This window comes from Diceros bicornis, chromosome 6, assembly GCF_020826845.1.
Source record: "Diceros bicornis minor isolate mBicDic1 chromosome 6, mDicBic1.mat.cur, whole genome shotgun sequence".
Lineage (NCBI taxonomy): Eukaryota > Metazoa > Chordata > Mammalia > Perissodactyla > Rhinocerotidae > Diceros > Diceros bicornis.
This window is the reverse complement of record NC_080745.1, coordinates 84743925-84768882: the sequence shown is the minus strand read 5'-3', so window position 1 is coordinate 84768882 and position 24958 is coordinate 84743925. Positions and strand designations below refer to the sequence as shown.

The 24958-nt window shown below is 38.9% G+C and overlaps 1 protein-coding gene across 11 annotated transcripts in view; it reads right to left on the bottom strand.

Annotated features, from left to right (window-relative positions):
- Positions 1–24697, bottom strand: part of PLEKHA1 (pleckstrin homology domain containing A1) — a 53815-nt gene extending 29118 nt beyond the window's left edge. For 6 of the 11 annotated variants that reach the window (XM_058544178.1, XM_058544185.1, XM_058544188.1 and 3 more), the window contains exons 1-4: positions 18571–18654; positions 10927–11087; positions 5918–5974; positions 3126–3171 (exon numbers count right to left, since the gene is read on the bottom strand). In XM_058544178.1, coding sequence (XP_058400161.1) covers positions 3126–3171; positions 5918–5974; positions 10927–11067 — 244 coding nt within the window. In that variant the 5' untranslated portion in view covers positions 11068–11087; positions 18571–18654. Of the gene's footprint in view, positions 1–3125; positions 3172–5917; positions 5975–10926; positions 11088–11486; positions 11562–18570; positions 18655–23860; positions 24185–24499; positions 24521–24609 lie in introns of those variants that run through there. The other 5 variants (XM_058544179.1, XM_058544181.1, XM_058544180.1 and 2 more) reach the window with 5 other exon arrangements.
- Between the last annotated feature and the right edge of the window lie 261 nt (positions 24698–24958).

Here is a 24958-nt window from a genome sequence, read left to right as displayed (position 1 = left end):
TCACCGAGTACTTCTTTATTTCATTTCAAATCTTTCCCATCAGAGCGAATACATCAAATGGATAAAACCTGAAGCATTAGCTTGACTGCAAACAAAACTCATCTCACAACCTAGGACAACTGGTTACGGTTCAAATATGGTTATGGATCAAATGGTTCTGAGACATTTTATCATGTTTCTCTGCCCATTTTCTCCTGTTTTCTCTATTCTCTCCTTCTCTACTAGTCAGACACTGGACTTTCTCAATGGGCCTCTAACTTCCTTATTTCTCTCCTATTACCTACCTTTGTATTCTACTTTTAAGTATTTTTTGCCTTTTTCCTCTGGTTTTGCACTGTGTCATGTTCCTTTTCCTATTTTATAATTCTCTCTTCTCAAATGTCACATAATCCTGGGCTGTCTAGTCAAATTTAAAAACACGGTACTAAACAACTGCTGTCCTGAATGTCTATAGGGTTGGTGACTGTGGACCTCACTCTACGGCCAGCTCTTCTGGTAGAAAGGCCCAGATGTCAGTACCTCTGGCTCACTTCTCTAGGGCATTCAGATCCTTATCCCACCAACACCTGGCTGCCCAACACTCTGGGGCTGGACACAGGAAAGGGTTGCATTCAGTGTCCAGACTTTCATTTAATCCTCTTTTTTCCAGTGTCGTGCCTCCTCTCTCCCCTTCTCTGGGACTGGTGTCTCCAAGCACAGAGCATCACTGATTCTATTTCTGGAGATACTACACATGCCATTTCTTGCTGGGATGGGGGAAGGGTGTCTGCCTGACTGAGCCAGATGGAGGTAGGGCCTAGAGGTTGTTTCTTACAGAGACATTCATACAAAGTCCCTGTTTTCATCCCTCCTCACTGTGGCTTCCCCAGACAGTAACCAGTACCTAAGTCTACCTAGAGTTGGAGTGGGGGCAGGACACTGAAACAGCTGGCTTTTCATCGCCCTCTTCTTCTACTCTGCTAAGTTATATACCATTCCACCATCCACTTGCCATCTCTATGCACTGTAGGTTACAGATGTCTGCTAGTTTCAAAGATGGTTTTAGTGCTTCTCGTTCTCATTGTCTTTGGAAAATTTGAGAGGAAACAGGAGGAAAACTCTCTATATTGCCATTCTGAATGGAAGTTGTGGTTCCATTTTAGAAGCCAGTGCCTCCCTCTCTGAAAGTAAGCATTTTATGAATCTTTTCTCTACTCCCTCTGGTAGTAGAGGACTAATAAACTATTGGCAGACCAACAAAGTAATCTTAATCTTTGATTCCAACTGAAATCACCCATTCCAACCAATAACTGAATGTCAAATTACTGTATATTACTGTTCCTTCAAACTCTTAAGTTTGAAATTTTACATTAACAAGACTTGTCAAGAGTATGTGCATACACATTCTAAACTACAAAGTTCTCTGTTATCTGACCTACTCCCAGTAGCCTTTCATTCACAAGGTTCTGAGGAATTTTCCTATTTAGCAACCAAAATTATAAATGTGTAATAAATACATAACTTTTTTAAGTTTCTTAGTGGTGATAAAAGCATTATAGAGGATTCTCTGAACAGCTATATTACATTCTTCTTATATTCTATTTCCTTACTGGATATATCTGATTGCCATCAGATGCTACTCCTAACATACCGCCAACAGAAGAAATCTACCCTTCGCAAACGAAAGAGAACAAAACCTTTAACATCAATTCTACTCCAAGAAGCACCTTTACCTTAAATGTAAAATAATCCCTTTTGACATCAGTTGGTCACTCCTAACTTTTGTCCGTTCCATCACTAATGTCCACCAACATACTCTCTGAGAACATGGCAATTCTCCCAGCTTCAACTATCACCTGTTATTTTAACAGATTCCAAATTTCTCCATTCTAGATCTTCAAGCTCCACCCAGTCCTCAATCACTGTCACCAGAACATTTCCACCTGGACGTTTCCCCATTTCCATCTCCTTACCCAACAGTTTACCCTCTCTAATCAGCTCTTCCTGAGGCCTCCTTTCTTTACTTGAAGCAAACCTGCCTCATACCTCTCTCTTCCCTTCCACTCCCACACATCCAGTCACTAAGTCCCTGCACTTTGCCTTCACATGTTTTTCATCCTTCCTCTTTCCCGCACTGCCACCATCCTAATTCAGGCCTTTACGTACAGAGAGTAGTTCGAAAGTCACTTAACCAATCTCCCTGCATCAAACTCTCCTATCCACACACACAAAATAATTTCCTTCACCTTATGTTTACTTTCTAGATGCTCTCTAATTTCTCACTTCACATTTTCAAAAAAAACGACACATCACTTGGCAACATATTACCCCTGATTTCTACCTGCCTTTTTCCTTTTCAGTCTCTCACCATCCCCTCCAGCTTCACTCAGTGTTCAGTTCCCCGTGCACATCACGCTCTTCTCCCCTGCATGCCTCTGTCTGTTTGATCCTCCCACCCTTTCTCCCCAGTGGTAAACGACAACCAGGGTCATCACCTCAAGTGTCCTCATCCCGTGTGGCTCCGCTGACTCCCGAGATCCCCAACAAGGATTTGAAGCTCTTCCTTTGTGCTTCCTTAATAGACTGTACATCCTTTATCTATTGACTGTGGTAAACACAATAATAATTACCTGGTATTGCATCTGTCTGTGAGATTCTTAAGGGCAGCAACTGCATCCCATTACTCGCATAGTCCCAGTGCCAAGCACAGTGCATATATACTAGACATTCACTAAATACTTGCTGAACAAGTTAATCAGATACCCTCAACTACCCCTGCCCCCAAACTGTAAACTTCTCATTACCCCCAAGCTGAAAACCAAATCCTTCCCATTATTTATGTATTAAATATAGAAGTATACAGAGTAGAAAGTTAAAAATTACCTGAAATCTCGCTAGTGATCACTATAAATACCTACATAATCATTACATATGGACAGAGGGAGGAGGTTGTAACTGGGATGGGACACAGAAAAGAGGCTTCAGGGGTAGGGGAGCAGTTTTATTTCTTCCCCTGGTGGTTTCAAGAATAATTCATTAACCCATAGGTTTGTGCTGTGTGGTTTTCTGTGACGGTTTTCTTTGACAACAGGATGTCATTACATTAGTCTAACTTAAAATAACTAATATAAAATATGGCTACTTACCAAAACAGAACTCAGCCTTCGGCCTCAGCTTAGTTGCATCGCTAACCTAACAAGAAAAGAAGCGATGAGTCACTCACTTCTTCATATGCTGCTATAACCAACCTTAAATACTGTGTACACCTCCACATGTATGATTTCCCAATAATCGTACACATTCAGCACACAGATCTAAAATTAAACTTTAAAGGCAACTGAAAAATAACAGTAAGTTAAATATAGGATATGGGTCCCAAAGGTAAGATGTTTAAAACAAATGATACTTCCATGTTCTCTTTGAACAAACTTGTTTTTTCTTCAAAGGAAATGTGAAGTTGAAAGTAAACCATTGAGTTTTATGTCACACATATAAATATTTTTAGTTTAACATAAATTTTCAAAATATCCTCAATGAATACTCTACAGAAACTCTGAATTCTTCCCAAATTGCATATTTCTAAATTAGCCATGAACCATAAGAGAAAATGGGGGTGGGCAAGGGGAAGACTATGTATTTAATAAAGTCCAAAAGTCCAGAAGGCATTAATCTCCAGTGAGGAAATCAAAATGGCACTGGATCCCCTCTGGTACATTAGAATATCTCAGGACAATGGAGTCACTTTACTAAATGTAGCATATGGTTCCTCTGAGACGATGAAGCATCCGGCTGTTCCTGGTTGCTGCTATCCCTTTAAATAAAATAGCTTTCTCGGAAGCCCATTCATGACTATTGCCATGCTGTTGTCCAGTCTTAGAAATTATAATTGTAGCATCTGTTTTGTACCTTCAAAAGGAATTCTAAGTCTTGGGTTCCTAACTGATCCCAACTACAAATTCACAGCTCTGAGTCACATGGAAATTTGTTCCAGGAATAAATTCTGGAAAAAAAGTGGCAAGTCTAAAGCAGAGTACAAACTGTACAATTCAAACTTCGGTAAGCTGTGAGACAGAGATTAAAGTTAACAGAGCTGCAGAGGAAGTTTATATTTTAAAAGAGGAGCAATGGAGGAGGAGAAAGCAGCTGGCCAGTCAGCCTGCCTGCTCGACCAAGTTAATACTTTATTTTTAAAAAGACCAGGCAACCAGCAATTGACAAGATACAGGCAGATGGGCAGTCTCTCCTTCAACTGCCTATTTCAATAAAATAGGCCTTTCCACATCACTTCATCGAGAGTTAAAAATGCTTAGCAGCATATTTACATTACAGTATATGCATACTGTAGGCAATCAAGCAAACTTGAGGTCTAAAATTTATTTTACAATAGAATTCTATGCTTCCTAACAATAATCTCTACAGAATTTAAGCTGCGAGCTACCCTGAAGCATTTATTAAATGCCTTAATTTAAAGGAACACTTGGATGGGCTGGTCCCACGGCTTAGCGGTTAAGTGCGAGTGCTCCGCTGCTGGCGGCCCGGGTTCGGATCCCGGGCACGCAGCAGCGCACCGCTTCGCCGGCCATGCTGAGGCCGAGTCCCACATACAGCAACTAGAAGGATGTGCAGCTATGACATACAACTATCTACTGGGATTTTGGGGGAGAAAAAATAAATAAATAAATAAATAAAGGAACACTTGGGGTATACTTAAACAATATCTGTCTTCTGTAAATTTATATAATATGGCTTTAATACACAAGGTTTCCCTCTAAACATGTAATCTTTATTGTCTAAGGACTAATTTTTTTTTTTTGGTCAGTAAGAATGAATAGCTCTACTGTGATACTGACAACAAAATATTTTATTTATAAAAATATCTGTCTTTTAGACAGAGGCACACTTGTAAATTGGTCTTCTGTTAAAGATCTTTGCTAACAAATGCAAATAATACATGCATAATTAGTATGCGTATGCATATTACTTAATCATACTCTGTTGCTACTTTTCACATATCATATCTTAAGTCATCAACAAACTTATCACTTTGTGTAAAAAACAAAAAACCCACAGGGCTAGCTCCTCAGTGTCTCTATCTCAGTTCCCAGAACATGAAAAGAAAATAAGTAAAAAAGCTATCTGACAATTCCAAACCTAAATTTTTGAAAAGAAAAGAAAAATAGTCTTGCAAATATGCCAGAAATTCAACAAACAAGAAAACAGAAATTAGTAGAGAAAACTGAAATGAGGGAAAAATCATTCTTTCATCATAAAGATGGTAATTTTCCTCAAAATAAAACAAAGCAACAAAAAATCAAAGGTAATGGGATTAAAAATTGGAAACAGTTTAAATAAATAAAATACAGACTTAGAAAAATCTTCTCCAGGGCCCGGCCCAGTGGCGCAAGTGGTTAAGTTTGCGCGCTCCGCTGTGGCGGCCCAGGGTTCGCCGGTTCGGATCCCGGGCGCGCACCAACGCACTGCTTGGCAAGCCATGCTGTGGCGGCGTCCCATATAACGTGGAGGAAGATGGGCATGGATGTTAGCCGACGGCCAGTCTTCCTCAGCAAAAAAGAGGAGGATTGGCAGATGTTAGCTCAGAGCTGATCTTCCTCACACACACACAAAAAAAAAAATCTTCTCCAGACTTCCCAAAGATAGAACCTGTTAACAGATTTCTCCCCTTGTGATGTTCATACACCTGATCATAAAAGTTAATGTTAACTTTTGCAATTTGCCACATCCTGTAAGTTAACTCCATATTCTTCCTAACTTTATCAAAGAACTCCCTAAACATAGTAATCAGGTACTGTTTTCAGCATGGTGTGAACCTGAACATCATCATTAAATGACACAGAAAGGAAATCGCTCCTTGTACTCACACTCCCATTCTAAGGCATTTTAATTCATGCATGAATCTAAGACAATATAGAAAGACTACCTTTGAAATGTAGGTAAGTTTAATGGCTCCAACACGTGATGATCCAGAAGGCAGGTTCTGGAAACAAATTATTGATATATAATTAACATCCAACATTATGAATTTATTTTATAAAGTTCTACACACACTACAAAAAGTTAAAAAATTGGATTTTTTAATATCACATTTTACAAATCAACTTTTTCAGTTCAAGTATTTACTAGGTCTGAAATGAAGTTGACAATGTGGATAACAAAACTGGACTCTATTCTGTTCCACCATAATGCATTTTATAACTAAAAGCTATTTTTACCATTGTAGCTAAACTTATTTTCTTTTTCATGTGCTGAAAAAGCCATAAACAAGATCAGATTTTGTTCCTGAAAGCAATGGGAAAAAATATTTAGAGACATACAATTAAGAAATTTCAAAAGACTATATATATTAATTCGTTCTATTACAACTTTTTTATCAAATATATTTCTTTTTATAAGATTGGATTTTCCCCTATTTATACTTAAATATATTAGTATTTATTATGCCATATTTAACATACAATGATACTATTTTTCAAAAAAATTATTAGTTGACACGTTTTAAACCATATGAGGGAATGTATACATTGGCACTTTGATAGAAAATATTTTTATTCCTCCTTTAACAAGTTTGGGATATGATTTGTGTCTTAAAAGAGCTCAGGGTAAAAAATTAACAAGGAGAATCATTTCTGGCTGAGGCTATCAGGCAAGACTCTGTGGAGGAATGAATGGCATTTAGCTGGACTTTAGAGGAAAATTTTGAAACACAAAGAACAGGAGAGAGACTATTCCAGGCAGAGAAAACAGACAAGCTACAGCAAGCAGAGAAGGACGCCCAGAAGCTCTGTACTGGAATAGGAAAGTGGCTGTGTTGGGCTGTAATATAGGGTCATACAGGGTTGTAGTAGAAAACGGCTGTCTGGGACTCGAACTGAGAACCTAATTATAGAGGCGCGAACTAAAAAACAAAGCAGGGAGGAATTATACTGTTAAGAATCTGAAACCATTGCCTTGCGAGCGGTTGTGTAATCAGAAATTGTGCTTAAATATATCTTGTAATATAATAAATTGGATGGACTATAGAGGGGGAAGATGGAGGTAGGAAAACCAGACAAAAGAATCTGGAAAAAAGTAACAAAGAATATAAATGAAAAGACTGACAGAAGATTTCAAACGTAAAACTAAAATGATCTTGATTTTGAAAGTTTCCTCCACTACAGATTAAGTAGAATCAATCTTTTAACTGACTTTATAATAAGGTACATTGAAAAAAAAATCTACGGGCTTGTTGTCACACATGACTAGGAGGTACCTTTCTCAGACCTCTATAAGCTTACTGGAAACAATTATATGGAAGCCTAGACATTTCAGACTTAAGATTCCCAAACATAAGCTTGTTATTACTGACAGAGACAGGTCTTTTCAGAACTTTCACTCCTGTGTATCGTAAAACTGCGCTATGTTCTGCTTTAAACTGTATACAATGTACAAGCTTCCAAATATAAACCATAAATATCTATATAAAATAAAATAATTTTTAATGTATAACTTTAAATGGTTGTGTTCTTATATAAAATGTTTTCTATTAAGAGGGTTTTCCTGGTTGCTTTTTTTTTAATCTTGGATACGGAAACAAAATGAGAAATGTCTCCAAGACTTTCTTCCACCACAGTGATTTCTGTCAACCACTGCTGCCTTTCCACCCAGGATGGTTACTTTTAAGTCTTCTATTAGCTGAATACAGCCCTAAACCTTTGTGTGAGGAAGAGAAATGAGAAACTATGTCATGGCTGCATGACATAAAGGGCCACAGATTAAACAGTGGCACAGTACATGGAAATGTAAGTAGCTAGGAGATAATGTTCAAAATACTAGTTTCCATGGGCCAGTATGATTGCTGCCAAGTTCAATCAGAAAAAATTGAGTTTCAAAATTTACTTGACAATAAACAAGAAATAATACACTAATATGACATTTAAGATGTCATATTATGAAAGGAAATAAGCCATTTGTTCTTATGAGTTCCTGTACTCATTTTCTAAAATTCTTTTTCAAATTTCTTCAAATGCACTTCCTAATACAGCTACTTAACTATTTAATTCTCCACTATTATCCATGCCCTCAACAAACACAGAAAGCCCCAAGCTGATCCCTACTAATACACTAGAATGGATTCTTAAACCAAGGGTTAGTGATAAGGAAAGCAAAATAGAGTAAGAATGGCTCCCTAAGGACAAGTGAGCCAAACCAACATCCTTTCATCATCAAGGTTATTATGACCAGCATAGCCATGTGACAGCACCCTAACGTGAGCAACATGATGGAATCATACTAAATTGGCATTTTTTAGTAGCGTCAAAATAGTGGTATAGTGGCAATTCATGCAGTTCAACCCTATATGACCTTAGCAAGACATTTTACTGAAGTTTTCATGAAGAGCTATAAGTCTTGATTAATACATTTAAAAGTGACACAAAGCTGGTATTGATGGCTAACACACCAGTTGGCAGAATCAAGATTGTAAAAGATTCTCATCAGTTGGAATAAAGAAAGAAACTTATTAAGAACAGACTGAATAAATAGACAGATTTAAAATTTCACACTACGTTTAGTAAAACCAACGCACTAATTCCACCACAGAAACTGGCTTTAGAAGAGTTCATGTGAAAAAGACCTAGCTGAGTGAAAACTTGAACATATACCCTCCCTGCTATTGCCAAAGTGAACTATTCTCCAAATATGCCACAGGCTTTCTTGCTTTGATTTCCATGCTAGTCTGAACACTGGAATACCCACTTCTCCACCTCTTGGCCAAAACCATATCCGTCCTAGGTTAATTCCAAATGTTACCACCTCCAGGAAGACTTTAACTCTGTCTGCTAGCTATAATCACACTCTTCCTCTGAATTCCAAGTTTATGTTTCCTTCAGTGTAATAAACATATTCTAATTTGTATTTAGCTTCTTTTAGCTCTGTTTAAGAGAGAAGCACTAATAAAAGGAGGAATTCAGAGGAGAATCTACTATACATGAAGACAGAAAAACAATTAAGGAGTTTCAAGTAAAATTCAAGAGAATATATAAGTCATATATAAGTCATACATGACTTATATATATATATATATATATATATATATATATATATAAGTCATATACATAAGTCAACCAGACCTTGTGAAGAGAGACCAATCAGGGAGAGAACACAGGCGGAATTGTGCAATGCCTTGCTAGGGTGAGGAGAACAGCAACTAGAATCTAGTAATTAGTAACCAGAGGGAGTCCAGGGTGACTGTTACTTTCCATCTTGGAAAAGGAGTTTGGGAGTGGACTGTGCCACAGAAAAGGAGATAGGGTCATAAAAGCGAGGAATCTGATTTACGTAAATAAAAAAAAAAAGGTAAACATGAGCTTTTGGTTTCTGCTGACCTGTCCTTCTCCCACTGACTCTGGTCAAGTAAATACAAGTACTAATCATGTAGTTGCATAGCCAGGTTACTACCACCCAAGAAAGGTGGCTACACCCGGAGACTAGGGAGTCTAACAGAGTATCAGTAAGCTCTACGAGGGGCCAGCCCCATGGCTTAAGTGGTTAAGTTCGGCAAGCTCCTCTTCGGTGGCCCAGGTTCAGTTCCCGGGCATGGACCTACACCACTCATCGGCAGCCATGCTGTGGCAGCGACCCACACACAAAATAGAGAGGAAGACTGGCATAGATGTTAGCTCTGGACGAATCTTCCTCAGGCAAAAAAAAAAGAACTCCAAGGACAAGGGTAGAGAATAGACAGTTTCTAGGAAAAAAAAAAAAAAAGGCTCATACAAAGTCAGCACACAAATAACATAAACTGAATTAAAATATAATTATCCTCCAAAATTTGAAAGGTTGCATGTGGATAAAGAACTAAGCTTACTTTATAGAGAATCAGAGGGCAAAAGTAGGATTAATGGGTAAAAGATACAAGGAACTAGATTTTGGATCACAGAACAATAATTAAAGCTGTCTCAAATAATAATAAATATTTTTTAGTAATGTGTGGTTCAAACAATAGCTAAAGTGAAGATCAGGGATAGATGGGTTTCTCGCATTAAGAAGGGGGCTGAATTAATACTAAGGTCCTTTACAACTCAAATTCTATATGAACAAATATAAATTAATCAGCACATGTGTATTTTGCCTAATCTAAAATCAGTATAGGGTGATAAAGAATACTCATCTAGTTGTCAGGGATCTAGTTCCTGCTCTATGAAACAGAATGGAACCTCCTACCAGTCCCTGCTCTTCCCTCAACTTTAGGTTCCTCATCTGCACAAGAAGCCCTTGGACCAGCTTAGAAGTTTGCTAGGGACTCACCCCTTGTTCAGCACATACTTCCTTGCAACATACATCTCAATTTGAATAAAGAGCTTCACAGGCAGAGAAAATTTAAAACTACTCGACAGACGATCTCTAATCCAAGGTCTCTCACAGATCTTAAAACTAGGATTCTAATTTTTAATTGACATTTTAATGACATTTACCCCCAATGATTTGCAAGGCAGCAATAAAATCAAGGTGCATTTCCATTCACAAACGGCATTACAATGGCTGACACTCAAGTCCGACACTACAAATGAAAGGACTACATGCGTATAAGAGTGTCAACTAGTTTAAGTAGTTTATTTACCAAAAGATAGTAGTCTCTATCCTAGAGATGGTATCTTAAATTTAAATGATTTAAAAATTTTCTACCAGAGATAGCGTTTCTCTCCCAAGGAAGGAAAAACATGCATATATACATGCATAAATTTTTATCAAATAAAAGTTTCATCTTCTGAAATTCAAATAAGACAGTAGGAGTCGGGGTGCAGGGCAGGGAGAAGGCAGTCAGTAGAAATAAATCTAAATATATACTGTTTAGGAAGACAAATCCTAACACCTGTATAGTATGTCAAATACTTTAACAACTAAAACTCTTGTGTGCTTTTCAAGAAAGGTAACCCTTTGGATTTCACAAACCTGTGGATTATCCATGTACCATACAAAACTATCTTCTCTGGTATCCAGTATGAAGTACCTTCGAAGAAATTTCCCACTGTTTTCATTTTCTTCAATGTCTAAAAAACCACAAATGCGATTCTGACGATCCACATAAGGCATTTCTGAGCTTGAACATTACACTGCAAAATAAAAACATGAACAGTTAAGTATTTCTCAGTGGACTTCCAGCATAAAATGTGCTAGGGGACAGTTTGTTCAACAAGAAGCCTACTTCCCAAAATTACATGGAAGCCAGTTAACGTGAATACATACAAAGCATGCGCAAAAATCACTTTAGAAATTAAGCTTATTATGAGTGGTTACCAAATGCAACTGTACACATTGATGGGGACAAAGGAGGACTATCCGCCCAGCTGCATAATTTACTTACTTTTTTCCCTAAACAAACCCAAGTTAGCCAAATAATTAGCTATCCAAACCTTAATTTCCTCACATAAATTGAGATAATCTACCTTTCAGATTGTTTTAGAATATTTTTAAATTCACAAAATAACAGCTAACGTTTATTGGCCACTTACTATACGCTAGGCTCTGTGCAAGGTTCTTTTCCATGCATTTCCTCATTTAATCCTCAAAACGACCCTATGAGTAGGTATCATCATGCTCATTTCACAGATAAGAACTTAACATTGAGAAGGGGCAATGACTTTCCAGGATTAGAGAACTAGTAGGTAATGAATCAAAACATGAACCCAGATTCTCGGACTCCATAGCTTTTATCTTAACCTCTACACCATCCTGTCTCTCTAAAACCCTGTGAATTGTCAAAACTAAAATGAATCAAAATAAAATTAGCTAACATGAAAAGAGAGATAAGCAGGTATTATGTGCCTCCTGATGGAAGACACAAACATCACCTATGAAGTGAGCATAAAACAAGAAAAAGTTTTTATCTGAATTGGATCAAGTCTCTAGATCTCCCTATGTCCAACCACCAATTTACAGGGAATAAAGAACACAGAGGAACATATTAAACTGTACCACAGGGATTCAAATCAGCAAAAGCCAGCCTATGGGAAACAACAGGACAAAACAGCCCAGTTTCTTCAGCAAATAAAACACTATAGGAAAAAAAAAGAGGATGAAAAAAACCACAGATTAAGAGATTTCAGAGGCATATCATATTGATTCTAAAGTACCAACATTTTTGTGGCACCAATTAAAGTTAAAAACCATGACTTGGGTGAAAAGCAGAATTTCTAGCCATTTTTTCTCTAGAAACTATAGATATGTGATTCCTTCCTGAAGTGATGCAAATCAGCAGATTGTTACTATTCTGGTACTTCTGTGGCTAGCACAAACATCTTTTGGCAGGTTGAATTTATTTATGTAACTAGTTCTTCATTTAAAGGCTCAAGGTAAGTTTAACACAGTGAAAATTCAATTAGAATACACACTGATGTACTGTATATCTAAATCACTATTCTGTATGCAGCCAGAGAAATGATGAAACATATCAAAAAGTTTTAAACAAAAGTATCCATTAAGTTTGTATGTGGGTGTTGTTATAAATCTGGCACCTAGAGGAGATAATTTCTCAACGAACTTACCCAAAGTTTTAAAAAATGTCTAAAACGTTATCAAAAGTTGAAAAATTAATATACCATACTAACATATACTGTAGGTAAAAACTACCAACTTGTTTGGTACTGCCATGAGGATAGACCAAAGGATAGAATTGAGAGCCCAGAGATAAACCCACACGTCTATGACCAACTGATTTTCATCAAGGGTCCCAACATCATGCAATGGGGAAAGAATAGCCTCTTCAACAAATGGTGCTAGGACAACTGGATATCCACATGCTGAAGAATGAAACTGGACCCCTACCTCACACCATACACAAAAATTAACTCAAAATGGATTAACAATCTAAATATAAGAGCTAAAACTATAAAACCTTAAGAAAACCAAGCAGTTAATCTTTATGACCTTGCGTCTGGCAATGAATTCTTAGATATGACACCAAAAGCACGACCAACAAAAGAAAAAAATCAGATAAATCGGACTTCATAAAAATTAAAAAACTTTTTTGCATCAAACGACAACAAGAAAATGAGAAGACAACCTACAGAATGGGAGGAAATATTTGAAAATTATATACCTCTTAAGGGTCTAGTATCCAGAATATACAAATAACTCTTACAACTCAACAACAACAACAAAAAACCCCAACAAAAAAACGGGTAAAGGACTTGAAAAGATATTTCTCCCAAAGAAGATACACAAATAGCCAACCAGAACACAAAAAGATGCTCAATATCACTAGTCATTAGGAAATGTAAATCAAAGCCACAACGAAATACCATTTCACATCCACTAGGATGGATGTAATTAAAAGAGAGGAAAATAAGTGTTGGCAAAGATGTGGAGAAATTGGAACCCTCCTACACTGCTGTTGGGAATGTAAAATGGTAAAACAGCTGTGTACAACAGTTTGGTAGTTCTTCAAAAGTTAAACATAGAATTACCAGATGACTCAGCACTTCCACTCCTAGGTATATACCCAAAAGAATTGAAAACAGGTACTCAAACACTTATACATGAATGTTCACAGGAGCACTATTCACAATAGCCAAAAAGTGGAAACGACCCATAAGTCCATCAACAGGTGAATGGATAAACAAAATGGGCTATATCCATACAATGGAATATTATCCAGACATAGAAAGGAATGAAGTACTTACATAATCAATCCAAATCAAAATTCCAGCAGCATATTTTAAAAAATTAAGGTGATTCTATTATATATATAGATATGCAAATGACCTAGAAAAGCTAAATCTATTTCCCAAAGAACAGAGTAGGAAGACTTAACACTACTTGATATCAAGACCTGCAATATATCTACATCAATAAAGACAGCATAGGATCGGTGAAAAGACAGATATAATAAATCAATGGAACAGAAAAGCAACCAGAAAAAGACCCATACACATATTGTCAATTGATTTTCAACAAAGATGCCAAAGCAACTCCATAGGGAAAAGATAGTCTTTCAACAAATGGTGCTGGAACAATTAGCTATCCATGTGGAAAAAAATTAACTCAACATGGATGGCAGACCTAATGTAAAAGCTACAACGATAAAGCTTCTAAAAAATATATAAGAGAAAGTCTTCATGACCTTGGGGGTAGACAGAGATTTCTTAGATAAGATACAAAGAGCCTGAATCATATAATGCTTGATATATTGGACTTAATCAAAATTAAAACCTGCTCTTTGAAAGACACCATTAAGAAATCAAAAAACAAGCCACAGAATGGGAAAAAATATTCAGTACACATATATCTATCAAATAACTGATAGGCAAGAACAGGCTGGAATATTACAATTCAGTAAGACAAACAACCAAATGGGAAAATGGGCAAAAAATCTGAACAGATAAGTCAACAAAGAAGATACTCAAATAGTGGGGGGAAAAAATCGATATACAAATAATAAATAAGCACATAAAAATATACTCATCATTAGTCAGGAAGGTATTACAAACAAAAACCACGAGGTACCACTGCATCCCTACTAGAATGGCTAAAACAAAAACAAACAAAAAAGCAAACCTGACAATACCAAATGCTGGCAAGGATGTGTTCACAAATGAACACACTCTCATACATTGTTGGTGGGAATACAAAATGGTACAGCAACTTGGGAAGACAGTCTGGCAGTTTCTTGTAAAGTTAAACATACCCTTACTATATGATCGAGCAATCCCACTCTAAGGTATTTATCCAAGTGAATTGAAAGTTTATATTTACGCAAAAACTTGTATGCAAATGTTTAAAGCAACATTATTCATAATTGACAAAAAGCAGAAACAACTCAAATGCCCTTCAACTGGTCAATGAACAAACTGTGGTGCACCCGATATGAGGAAATATTACTTAGCAATATAAAGGAACAAACTAGTGACATACTCGACATGGGGAAATCACAAATGTATTTCACTAAGTGAAAGAAGCCAGACCAAAAACGCTATCGAGACAGAGAACAGATCAGTGAGTGGAGAGAGTGGCTGACTTCAAAGGGTAATTTTTGGAGAGATGGCACTGTTCTGTATCTTGATTATGGTAGGATACATTACTACACATTGATCAAAACTCATAGGCCCATACACCACAAAGAGTGAACTTTACTGCATGCGAAGTCAAAAAAAAAAAAAAAAAAAACCTACAGTGATAGAAAACATATCAGAGTTGCTAGGCCTTGGGATAGGGAAAAGGACTGACTACAAAGGAACACGAGGGAAATTTCTGCAGTGACATAACTGTTGTATATCTTGACTGTGGTGGAGCTTACACAATTACATGCATATGCCAAAACTTATAGAATTGTACACTAAAACAGATAAATTTACTCCATGTAAATCATCTCTCAATAATCCTGAATTCTAAAAAAAAGATACCATACACACTCACTAGAATGGCTAAAATTAGACTACCACCACCAAATGTCATCAAAGATGTGGTGCATCCAGAATTTATGTGTTGTTGATGGGCATGGTACAACCACGATGGGGAAAGTTCTGGCAATAAAACCAAACACACACCAACCCTATGAGCCAACCATTCCATTTCTAGGTATTATTCAAGAGAAATGAAAACACATACGCATGCAAAGACTAATTCACAAACAGTTATAGCAGCTTTACTCATAACAGCCCCAAAATAGAAACAACCCAAATGTCCATCTACAGGTGAATAGATAAATAAAATGTGGTATGGCTATACAATAGAACGGCACTCTATAATATAAAGGAACTGCTGCTGCACGCAACAACATGGTCAAAAGTCATCTAACTGTAAACTTTATATGGATACAGTTTATTATATGTAACAAACTCCAAAAAGTTAGTCAAAAATCCAGTAGCAATAAAAAACTCATTGATAAATTTGACTAGAAAAACTTTTTAAAAAAGCTTTTGCATGGCAAAAACCCAATAAGGAAGTCAAAACCAGTAGAAAATATTTACAACTTATATCACAAAGGACTAATCTCTCTAACATTTAAACAGCCTGCAAAAAATGTCAAGAGAAATATACCAAAAGTTCAATTAAAAAATGGGCAAAAGACATGAACATTCTACAGAAAAATGGCCCTTAAAGCTATGAAGAGGTACTCAACTTCACTCATAATAATAAAAAAAATAACATATAGAGATACAGCTGGCATTGCCACTGACACCACAAAAAAAGGCAACCAGACTTCATGTGCCTCCTCATGGAAGAATCTGACACCATCAATGAAACACTTCAAAAAAAGAAGAAAAAAAAACAAAAATACCTGAATCTGACCAAGTCTCTACATCCAACTACCAACTTATAGGAAATACAGAAGACACAGGAAGACCATGTTAAACTATACCACAGAGATTCAAATAGCAAAATCAAACTATAAGAAATTTCTCAGGACAAACAACACGATTTCTTCAAAAATAAATTTCAAGGGAGTAGGGGGAAAGGAACTGGAGGAGGAACCTATAAATTAAGACTTAACAAGATACAATCGCACATGTGGACCTTATTTAAATCTTGTTTTAAAAAACTGACGTATTTAAGAAAATTGGAAATTTGAATAGTTCCTACTGATATTAAGGAAACAGATACATATTTTCAGTGTGACAGTGGCATTGTGGTTATGTTACCAAGAAAATGAATCCTTATCATTTAGAGATATTTACTGATACAGAGATAAAACGAGATCTTATCAGAGCAATCTGGAAGGAGGGAATGGATGAAGGAGGCACGGCCTGAGCTGACTGTTGCTGGGGCTAAATGATGAGCACTATAGTTATACAAGTCTGTCTCTTCTGTGGTTGTTCATAATTCTTCACAATAGGAAAGTTCAAAAAAATCTACACTACACAAATACCATTTCTTACCCACCATGTTGGCAAAAATTCAAAAGCCTGACAACACACTATATCAGTAAGGCTGTAAGAAAAAAGACTCTCCTACATTGCTGGTGAGAATGCAAAATGGTACAGCCCTGCTGCGGTGAATTTGGTACTATTTAACAAAATCACATACGCATTTATCCTATGATCCAGCAATCCTACTACATATGTAATTCTGAAATTATTTTATGTATACAATAGTATTTCATGGGCATTAAAGGGAAACGTAAACATACTGACGCTAAGATTACATTTAAAATAAAAGTAATAAAACATTTATTAAGAATCAAGATTTTCACAGTAAGAGAAAAGATGTACAAATACTAAACAAAGGAAAAATTCTACACGATACATCTGAATTAGAGATACTATGAACTCATGATTTTTGAAAATATGATAGTAACAGAAAATCATCACTTTGCAATCTCAATATAATCATTGATTTAAGCACGGATGCTTGCTTAAATGCACACTAAAACCACTAGCTAACAAGTTGTTAGGGAAGAGAATATTCATACACTCTCAAAATATCACCCCACAGTTTTCTTACTAATTACAAAGAGGAAACTGTATCTTTACAATGGAGAGATCTTATAGCCCCCACCTTTACCAAATGACTTAGTATCTGATGAATCTAGAAGCTGGGTACTAATGGATACCACTTCTCTCTAAATAGACTACATATTATATGATTCTACTGATATGAAATATTCAGAATGGGCAAATCCATAAAGACAGAAAGTAGATTAGTAGTTGCCTAGGGGAATGGAGGAGGGTGGTGAGGAACTGCCTAGGGATGGGGGAGTAGGGGTTTCTTTTTAGGGTGATATTCTAAAATTGATTGTGGTAACAGTTGTACAACGCTGCGAATATACTAAAAACCGTTGAATTGTACATTTTAAATGGGTGAATTATAGTTCAATAAAGCTTTTTTTTAAAAGAAAGAAAGAATTACAACTGTCTTTCATTCTAAAGGACATCAGAAACTCTAAGAACATTTCATCTTCCAGATCTCTGAATGTTGGAGTGTCCCAGGAGGTGGTCCATGGACCTCTTCTCTACATATACTCAGTCTCTTGGTGGGCTTACTCATTCACAGAGGTCTAAATACTGATGAAGGGGCTGGCCTGGTGGCGCAGCAGTTAAGTGCGCCCTCCGCTTCCATGGCGCAGGGTTCACGGGTTCGGATCCCGGGCGCGCACCAACGCACTGCCTGTCAAGCCATGCTGTGGCAGCGTCCCATATAGAGGAAGATGGGCACGGATGTTAGCGCAGGGCCAATCTTCCTCAGAAAAAAGAGGAGGCTTGGCAGTGGATGTTAGCTCAGGGCTGGTCTTCCTCACAAAAAAAATAAAATAAATACCGATGAATTCCAATTGCTATCTCCAGCCCTGGACACTCTGCTGAACTACAGACTCAAGTACACAACTGCCTACTTGACAGATCTACTTACTTATTTAACAGACATCTCACACTTAACAAACTGAGCTCTCAGAAATCTGTTCCTCTCTGTCTTCCCCATCTCAGCAAATAGCCACTCTCCTCTTCTAGCTGTTCAGGCAAAGTGTCTTGGAATCACACTTGAGTCTTCTTTCTCTCTCATCCCATGTCCAATCCATCAGTAAATCCTATTGATTCCATCTTCAAAATATATCCAGAATCCCACCACTTGCATTGCTGCTACTCTGGTCCAAACCGCCATTACCTCTCAGCTGGCTTATTCCAACGGCTTCCTTGCTTCTGCTCTTGCCCCCTTCTCTCTATTCTCAACACAGCAGTCAGAATGATCCTATTAAAACATATATTCAAGTGTTTATTCAATAAACATTTATACACACTACTACTTGCCAAACACTATTTGAAACATTTAAATATTAATTTCATCCTTATAACAACAATTTTACAGATGAGAAAACGAAGGCACAGAAGATTTTTAAAATAACTTGTCTAAGGTCACATGGTTAGGAAGTAGCAGACGCCAGGATTCAAACCAGGGGAGTCTGGTTCAATACTATATAACGTCACGCTGCTCAAAACTCCTCAACTTCGGCTGCTTATTAGAATTACTTGGGAGTTTTTGAAAATCCTGATGCCTGGGATGGACACTCCCGACCAATTAAATCAGAAACTCTGGAGATGGGACTTAGGCATCAGTACATTTTTAAAACTCCCCAGATATTTCCAATGTTCAGCCAAGGTTAAGAACCACTGATCTAATGCAATCCCATTTCATACAGCCTTCACCTAGGCCCCCGCCACCCTGTCCCAATCCCCGCCTCGCTTACTCATCTGGCTCCTGGACTCCTACTACATCAGACAAGCTCCCCACGCAGGACCTTTTAACTCAAATGTCACTTTCTCAGTGAAGCCCTCCCCTGACCCCTATCTAAAACTGCAAATGCTCCAAACTGTGCTGCCACTTCCCATCTCCCTTCACTGCTTTATTCTTCTCCTAGCATTTATTCCTACCAAACGATATCATTTACTTATTTACCTGTTTCTTGTCTGTTTCCCCACACTGGAATATAGGCTCCATGAGAGCAGGGATTTTTTTCTATTTACTATTGTTTCTCCAACGCCTAAAACACTGGCTGGCACATGGAAGGCACTCAATAACTATTTGTTGAATGAAGTAATAAGGAACCCATAATTATTGCATCAAATATTAATGTTTAAGTTTCCAGACAGAAAGCTGCTTTTTCCTTCTCTGACAAGAAATCACTTAGCAGATTTAACTGACTGGTTTGTTCAGATAATGGAAGGAAAAAGGTTCAAATACTGTATTTCTGTTTGGATTACATTTTTAGTAAAGCTAGTATGAGGCAAGAACAGATAAAATTATATTATGAAAACCTCCCCAAAATTTATCCTTCGGCTTTACTTATGCTCTAAGGGGGTAGTGAGATCATACAATCATTCCTAGATTAATATATTCACAGTTAACACTTCGTCAGTCAGGAACCAGGAAGTAAGGCAAAAAATAAAAACAAACTAAAAATCAGAAAAAGAGACAACGGAAAGAAAAAGAAAGAAAAACTAAATTCTACACAGTGAGACCTCATTAGGCCCAGAGGACTTCACTATCACCTGTTAATTAGATGTTGAGTGGGACTAGTCTTGTCCCAAAATTGTTGACAAACACAAAGGTGAGGATACACAGACATCAAGGATCAAACATCCGTGGAGTCTGACACCAACATCCCCCCACACGCACACCTCAGGGCTCTGGCACCCTAACCAACGCCTTACCATAACTCCACTCTATACAAGGAGTTGACAGAACAGAGGGAAAAAATTAGAAGTCTTCCAAGTCTCCAGGCAGAACCCAGGGAAAGGAAGAAGGTATTCACTCAAAACCAGTGTGGGCGGCGGGGCCTCCAAGAGATCATTCACCAAGATCAGAAGTGCCTACAAGGAGAGAACTGGTGTCTCATTCTCCAGTTCGCTGTCTGCTTATGAAGCAGACCGAGTGACTGACTGTGCCTATTTGAGCAGGGGGCAAAGAGAACTGATGAGAAAAGGCAAGGCAGAGAAAGGGCACTGACTGAAGCAGCCTGCGTGCCACCATCTGGCATCACAAGGAAGTGAGCTACCACTGGGTTAAGTGGATACTACAGAACGCAGCTGGACTTGAGCTGTCTTACTGCTATCAAAACATCTGGCGGCAGAGAGAAACCCACCTCACCCCCCCACTCATAGGGACCGAGGTGGACTGACAGGGCAGAAACAAGGAGGTGGGAGTGCAGGCTGGAAAAGGTTTACCCACAGGAAATTTCACATCCAGGAACTGCAGTGGAGAGTCTCCCTGCAAGATCTCACCAAAAATTCCAGTGTGGACACCTATCAGACATTAACAGCTTGTCACTGTTAATCAAGAGAGGGCTTTAATAGCACCAGTAAGAAATACTTGTCCTTTTCCACTTTTCTTCTGACTGTCCAAATAGATCTCAAAACAGAGAAGAAAAAGAGGTATTGGGGAGCACACCACCATCCCTCCCACTCCATGTGCTTCAGGTAAAAAGTGGCCTGACAGTGGGGCAAAGGAGGAGAGGAGCTTTATGAACAGGAGATTGAAGGTTTAAACTGAAATAGATTAGACTGGAGCTTTCAATAGCTGTAAATGATAGAAAAGCTATCATTTGCCCATGATGTCATGAGGTAGGGGAGGGGGAAGAGGAAGAGCCTACAAAGCATAGTTGACAGCAGGGTACAGTGAAAAACATAACCGTCTTCTGTTTGTTCTCACCAAGCTCAGCCTGCTCAATAACCTGGTGACATATGGAACAGCATTACTGCCCTAGGAACGAGAGGGAACACCTGACATGGAAATTCCCATGGGGGATTTACTGTACCGGGTAAGAGGCTACATTAGAAGTCCTCTGAGATCACTTCCAATTCTAACTGCCTACCACTGTCCTTTCTTCAAGAAGAGGTTAAAGTGAATAACAGAACCCAGAGTTCAATGGTTAAACTACAAAAGGCTAGGCTGCCTAAGGGGTAAAACCACAACTTTTTGGAGAATAAAACTATCAGATTGACAAGTCTGATAAGAGTTCTATGTAGGAAAAAATATTTAAGACAAATATTTTTAAGACTCTAAAGACTTATATAAATGTTAAAAAAAACATCCTAAATGACTCTGATTTTTACATTCAACAGAAATTCCAGTTCAAAGAATGCCATGATATAAAATCCCCCAAACACCATCTTCTTGAATCAAAGCATTCAACTATTCAAAAAGCTTACCAAAATAAACAGCAAACGTATGTTTGCTTAAATATTTTCGAGGAATTATAAACTCACATATTATTTATCACACAGCAGCTACTAAGAAAAAATATTACTTAGAGTTCAAATGGTTTGATGTCACTCATTACGCATAACAGAGTCCTATTGCTCTAACAAATATCAACAGGAATTTTTATTTTTAAATAAAAATATCCCATATTGTCATGTTCTAAAAATAATTAAGCATTACAGAGAAGCATCTAAAGCCACCAAAAGTTTCTGCCCTAAGAACTCCTTTCTGATACTATGTCAATAGATTTCCAAATGCTATGTGAACTTACAAATGGTCAAAAGAATTAAAATTAAATTTTAATATTTAGCTCCTACCGAAGCCATTTTATCGTATCACTGCAGATCTGAAAGAATCATCTTGAAATTTAAAATCTAATTTTAATATTACCAAAAGTAAAATGCTCAAGCATGTGAAAAAGTAATTATTTGCATATTACCTCAGCTCACAGGTGAGGCAGTTACCGCTACAGAACTTGAAATTTTCTAATAAAGGCAGAGTGTGAGTAACTATTGTCACATCTGAATAATTACTACATTCTATTCAGAAAACTATTTATCTTCCCCATTCTTAAATGACAGAGTTATTTAAACAAGAACAACTATTTAACATCAAGCAATATTTCCTTGTCAAAGTCTGACTTAAATTATGCTAATAAATTACTTCACAGATTTCATTCTGGGTTACAAATTATCATGCGTCAAAATAACTGTGGGTTTTGCAGTATGACTATAAGACTTTCAGGCTTAAGTAAAAGTCATTTTTTTTAAGCTGCATTACACGTTTTTAGAGAAAAAAGCCCCTATAAAAATATAAAATTTTCCATCTTTCCCAAGTATTTTCCTAGAAGTCTTCACAATTCATATGTTCATATGTTAACAACCAACACACAAGTATTGCCCACAGTGACTTTTTAAAGAAAATAACCCAATGCTATTCTTAATGTACTTAAACACTTCTACAAAGGTCCTTCCGGCTTATGAATTCACGGCAGTTTCCTAACAATTGTCTACTTATCCTGTTTTACTGTCTCTCCTGACAAACTCAAACTTACACACCATCTCTCTTTCCTATTTTGCTACATTGCTAAAACTAGAAAATAAAAGATACAAATCTGCTACTTCCCCCCTCCCCAAAGCAACAATAAAAATACTAATTAACAAGCTAAAGTGAGATAGGAAGCAGTTTCAACACATACAAATCACACCTTTTAATGTCACAACTTATCACTGCTTACCACAAAGGACAAATTCACAGCCATATCCCTTGACACAGGTATACTCTTCAAGAGAAATCTGTCAAGGGATACACTGTAGGGTATACAGCACTATAAAATAAACTATTAACTCAAATTCTGCTAACCTTATATATTCTTGTTGAAATACATAAGTATTCTAAAATGTAACTTCCCTTGGGAAGATGTGGCCAAGATAAGGAAGATTTAAACAAACTCTATTTGGGGAAATATTTTTTGCTACAAATGTGTTAATATGAAAATTTGAGTATGAAAAGTAACAGGCATCTCAGTCAGAATGAATCTTACTATTTTTCAAATAAGAGTTCTTCAAGTTCTTCAGGTTGTGAAGAACAATACAGTTCTACAAAATGATTTTTTTAAGTTTCTCCCTGAATCATATAAAGCTTACTCAAATTTTGCTGTAAAGTGTTTCAACGACATTAAACTAACATAGAAAATATGTAAGCTGAGTGCTTGTGGGCAAATAAAGCAGACTGATCCGTAGTTCTAAGATGAAAGACAATGATATAAACCTTATAGTGCGCTATTCGTTCCAGTCGTTAAACACACAGGAAATAAGATTTTCTAGTCAGAAAACTAATTCAAAAAGGGCAACGACTTCATTAAAGCAAACAAAATCTTATTAAAACAGACAACGATCAATCGTAAAATAAGAAAACAAGTATTATAGGAATGGAAGGTGACATAGAAGAGGAAAGGAGCACACCGCGCCTGCATATTTCTTCCTTAAACCTCCTCTCGGACCTGCCTCCAAACAGAGCAACCGAGTTGCATTATTTCTATGTCCAGCCCATGGGAGATGCTCTGCTTTGGAGCACAGCACAACTAGAATTCTACCAGAGGCACAAATAACAAGAACGCTTTCATTATGACACCACTTTCCCCTCCAATGGTCTATGCAGCAGGGTCAATAGAAAGCATCTGAAATAGACCACAAACCACTCAGGACGGCCCCAAAGCGGAGCGGCTGGCAGCTGGCCTCGCAGCCTCAAGACCTGGGCTCCGGTCGCCTCCCTGGTCCTACTGCGTGACCTTGGACAAGTCACTTTCAACTCCCGCTCTGGTCGTCGGCACCACGAAGGAGCGAAGGTAAAGCACCAGCTCTGCACGATTCTATGACACAGGGCGGAGTCGGCTTCTGACTCGGCGAGTCCCAGAGTGAAAGCGCATTAACACATTAGAAAACGATGCCCGCGGCAGTCGAGCCCCCGTGGGCACAGCCCGGGAGCCCAGCCGCTCCGACAGGCGCCGCCCGCGGGAATCCCCGGACAGCTGGCCGGCGCAGGGCGTCGGGAGGAGGGCGCGACCGCACTTCCAGCAGAGCCACCGCCGAGCTCGCGACCGCCACCGCCGCCGGCCTCCCCGCCCCGCTCGGCCGGACGCCGCCGAGGGCTGAGGTCAGGGAAACAATAAGGCAGCTGCGGGGAGAGGACGCCGCCGCCTCCCGCCGCCCGAAGCTCGCGCGCAGGTGAGCCGGCCCCGCGGCCTCGCCCAGGTGCACCGCGCGCGGCGCACTCGCCCGGAGAGCGGCCGCCGGGGAGCAGCCGGCACGCGCGCCGCCTGCCGCCCCGCACTCACCAGCGCCCGCCGACCCCTCCGCGGACGCGCGGCCGCCTCTCAGCTCGCCTCCGCCGGCGCGGCGACCCGCAGCCCGGCCCCGCCCGCCCCGCCCCGCCGCAGCCGCACACCTCACGCCGAACGTCCCCACGGCCCTCGGCCCGCAGCCCCCGCGCCGCCGCAGCCCCGGCTCCCACAGGCACCGAGTTGCGGGAGCGGCGCCCACGACGGCCGGCCCGCGCACTGCGCACGCGTGCCCGCGCCGCCTCAGCCCCCAGACGGCGGCCGAGATTCCGGAGCTGGCACTCCCAGCCCGCGGAGACTACAAGTTCCGGCAGGCCCCGCGCGGGTCCCGGCGGCGTGGCGGGCCGGGTCTCCGGCGTCTTCCTCGTTCCAGGGGAGGTGGCCTTGGGCGCTTCGGGGCGGGCGGCGCGCGGAGCTCTGGGCCCTTGCGCTGCGGTGCATCCTGGGATTCGTAGT